Source organism: Sinocyclocheilus rhinocerous, unplaced genomic scaffold (assembly GCF_001515625.1).
Source record: "Sinocyclocheilus rhinocerous isolate Xijiao unplaced genomic scaffold, SAMN03320098_v1.1 scaffold520, whole genome shotgun sequence".
NCBI lineage: Eukaryota > Metazoa > Chordata > Actinopteri > Cypriniformes > Cyprinidae > Sinocyclocheilus > Sinocyclocheilus rhinocerous.
Window position 1 is genome coordinate 318,246 of NW_015666539.1, and position 2,538 is coordinate 320,783.

General features: G+C 41.6%; 1 protein-coding gene across 3 annotated transcripts in view; it reads right to left on the minus strand.

Annotated features, from left to right (window-relative positions):
• Window positions 1-118: 118 nt before the first annotated feature.
• Window positions 119-2,538, minus strand: part of LOC107732613 (type-2 angiotensin II receptor-like) — a 4,989-nt gene continuing 2,569 nt past the window's right edge. For 2 of the 3 annotated variants that reach the window (XM_016544001.1, XM_016544000.1), the window contains exon 2: window positions 119-1,881. In XM_016544001.1, coding sequence (XP_016399487.1) covers window positions 721-1,830 — 1,110 coding nt within the window. In that variant the 5' untranslated portion in view covers window positions 1,831-1,881 and the 3' untranslated portion in view covers window positions 119-720. Of the gene's footprint in view, window positions 1,882-2,354; window positions 2,506-2,538 lie in introns of those variants that run through there. The other variant, XM_016543999.1, reaches the window with a different exon arrangement.

Below are 2,538 nucleotides of genomic sequence, written 5' to 3' on the forward strand. Positions count from 1 at the left end.
GACAGACAGACGGATGGATGGATGGATGGATGACAGACAGACACAGACAGACAGACGGACGGATAGATGGATGACAGACAGATAGACAGACAGACAGACAGACAGACGGATGGACGGATGGATGGATGACAGACAGACGGATGGACAATCACATACAAAACAGTAAAATTGTTCACTTGCAAACACCATTTATTGATGCTGTTCCATTATTACAGTATTATAATTCCATTTACAATGATTTATAATTTTAACAACATTTTATATTACTGTGACTTTTTATATTACAGCTTAAAGAGTTTTAGTCTGTCTAGCAGGTATCAACTATATGAAAGACATGTTTAACAGCTGTACTCAACCTTTCTTTCTTTTCTTTTATTTATTTATTTATTTTTATCTATGATTTATGCAGAAAAAAACTGCAAATTCCTCATCCTGGATAAATTCTGATCAAAGAATATGTGGGCTATATTTCTACACATAGTTATGTAACCAAATGTTTGTTTATAGATGTTGGTGCTAATCACAACCACTGTGTAATTTGAAATAAGGCACAGTAAAAGACACAGTGAAACAACCACAATTATAGCAACCAACAACAACATCTGAACTGATCATCCTAAACAAGCGGCAGTCCATGGAAAAGCACTTGACTGACACTGACACTGTGTCCTCTGCAGTTGTAATAACAGTATTTAATGGTTATAGCTTCACTAGATTCCACTACGGGCTGCTCTGCTGCTCAAGAATCTCCATAGGCACAGTTTCTTTAAGGTCACTCAGTTTCCTGGAGAAGGAAGACAGTCTTGTGCTGATAGAATCTCTTTTCTGCGTCAACATATCCCCGTAAAACTGCCACAGCTTCTCTCTGAAGTGATTTCCCACAAAACAGTACAGGAAAGGGTTTATGGCACAGTTGGAAAAGCCGAGGCAGAGAAATAACGGCAGGAGTTTATGGATCGCCTGAAGCACCCAGCAATCCCACTCCACACCCAGTTCTCCCAGAGCTCCGAGGAACGCCAGCACGTGGAATGGGAACCAGCAAAAGAAAAACGCCAACACCACGGCGACCACCAAACGCAACACATGGACCAGTCGGGTATAGTCTTGCTCCAGGTAGTTTGGGGTGGCCAGAAGGTGCACCGCGATTCGGCTGTAGCAGGTCGCAATGATGACAAATGGCAGGAAGAATCCGAGGGTGTTCTTCGCAAGAGTTAACCCGGTTTGCCAGTAGGAACTGGGGAAATAAATTACACAAGCCGTAACATTGTTACTGGAAATAATGTGTATGTCACGGAACACAACTGTTGGCAAAGTTGTCAAAGCCGCCACAACCCAAATGATGCCGCTAACACATCTGGCCTGATTTATGCTCCTACTGCTCTGAGAGTGCAGTGGGTAGACGATGGCGTGATATCGATCAACACTCATACAGGTGATGAAAAATATACTAGCGTAGACGTTTATCGTTACCAGACCTCCACACAGTTTACACATAACCTTCCCAAAAACCCAGTTGTAATCCAGTGAATAGTACACAGCCCAGAATGGCAAAGAGCTCAGGAACAGTAAGTCTGACATGGCTAGATTCATCAGATACGTGTTGGCTACGGTCCTTCGTCCTGAACTGTGATACAAGACGCACACCACCAGCATGTTCCCAAGAAAACCTAGTAGGAAAATGAGGCTGTAGAAAGTGGGGATCACTTTCTTCTGGTACTGCGAGGTGGAGGTGGATATGTAGTCACATGAGTTCATATTATGAATTGTCATATTATGGTGAAACAAAGACACACTGGGTCCAGTCAGGTTATAGGTGGATTCTGTTTCCATGGCGTCACTTTTGATTATGCAGAATGATTCAGGAACGGGAGTTCTGAAGTTCTGGAATGAAAAAAAAAACAGAAAGAGCTTTATGCAGTGATAATGCAAGTTCTCATGTGAAGCAGAAATGATGAAACATGTTATTGTAGCCTTGGGATAAAATGCAAAATCATCTATCATGCACCATTTATCTTAAACCTTCACTAAAACTTCTTGGTCCCCTCAAATAGGAAAATACAAGATTGTGAAACTCCTGAAAGTTTTGCCCAAAAGCAAAGAAATAAAAATTAATAAAATGGCTATAAATCACAGGCTGAATTTCACAGGTTGCCAGAATAAATAAAAAATGACTAAATAAAAGTGAGGAAAAACTTCTCTAGTGAGCTTAAAAAGTGTGTGAGACTATACATAAAAATGTTCAAATCCTCCATGGACACTTTGAATCCTATTTAAAAGCATTTGTCCCACAGTTGTGGACAGCCTCATTGTCTGTCTGTTACGAGCTATATAACAAAATCCCACCGCATACTGACCATCTAGAGTCCACTGGGACTGATGTTGCAGCATCCTCTCCAGAGAGAGTATAGGGTCCTAAGTGTCAAGAAGTTTGATTTATTGCCCCTCATAAACCCCCCTCCTCCTATCATAAATGGACACCTGTTTGGACACCTGTTTCTGTACACCCCCCACCCCCTCCACACCGACATGTGGTTATCC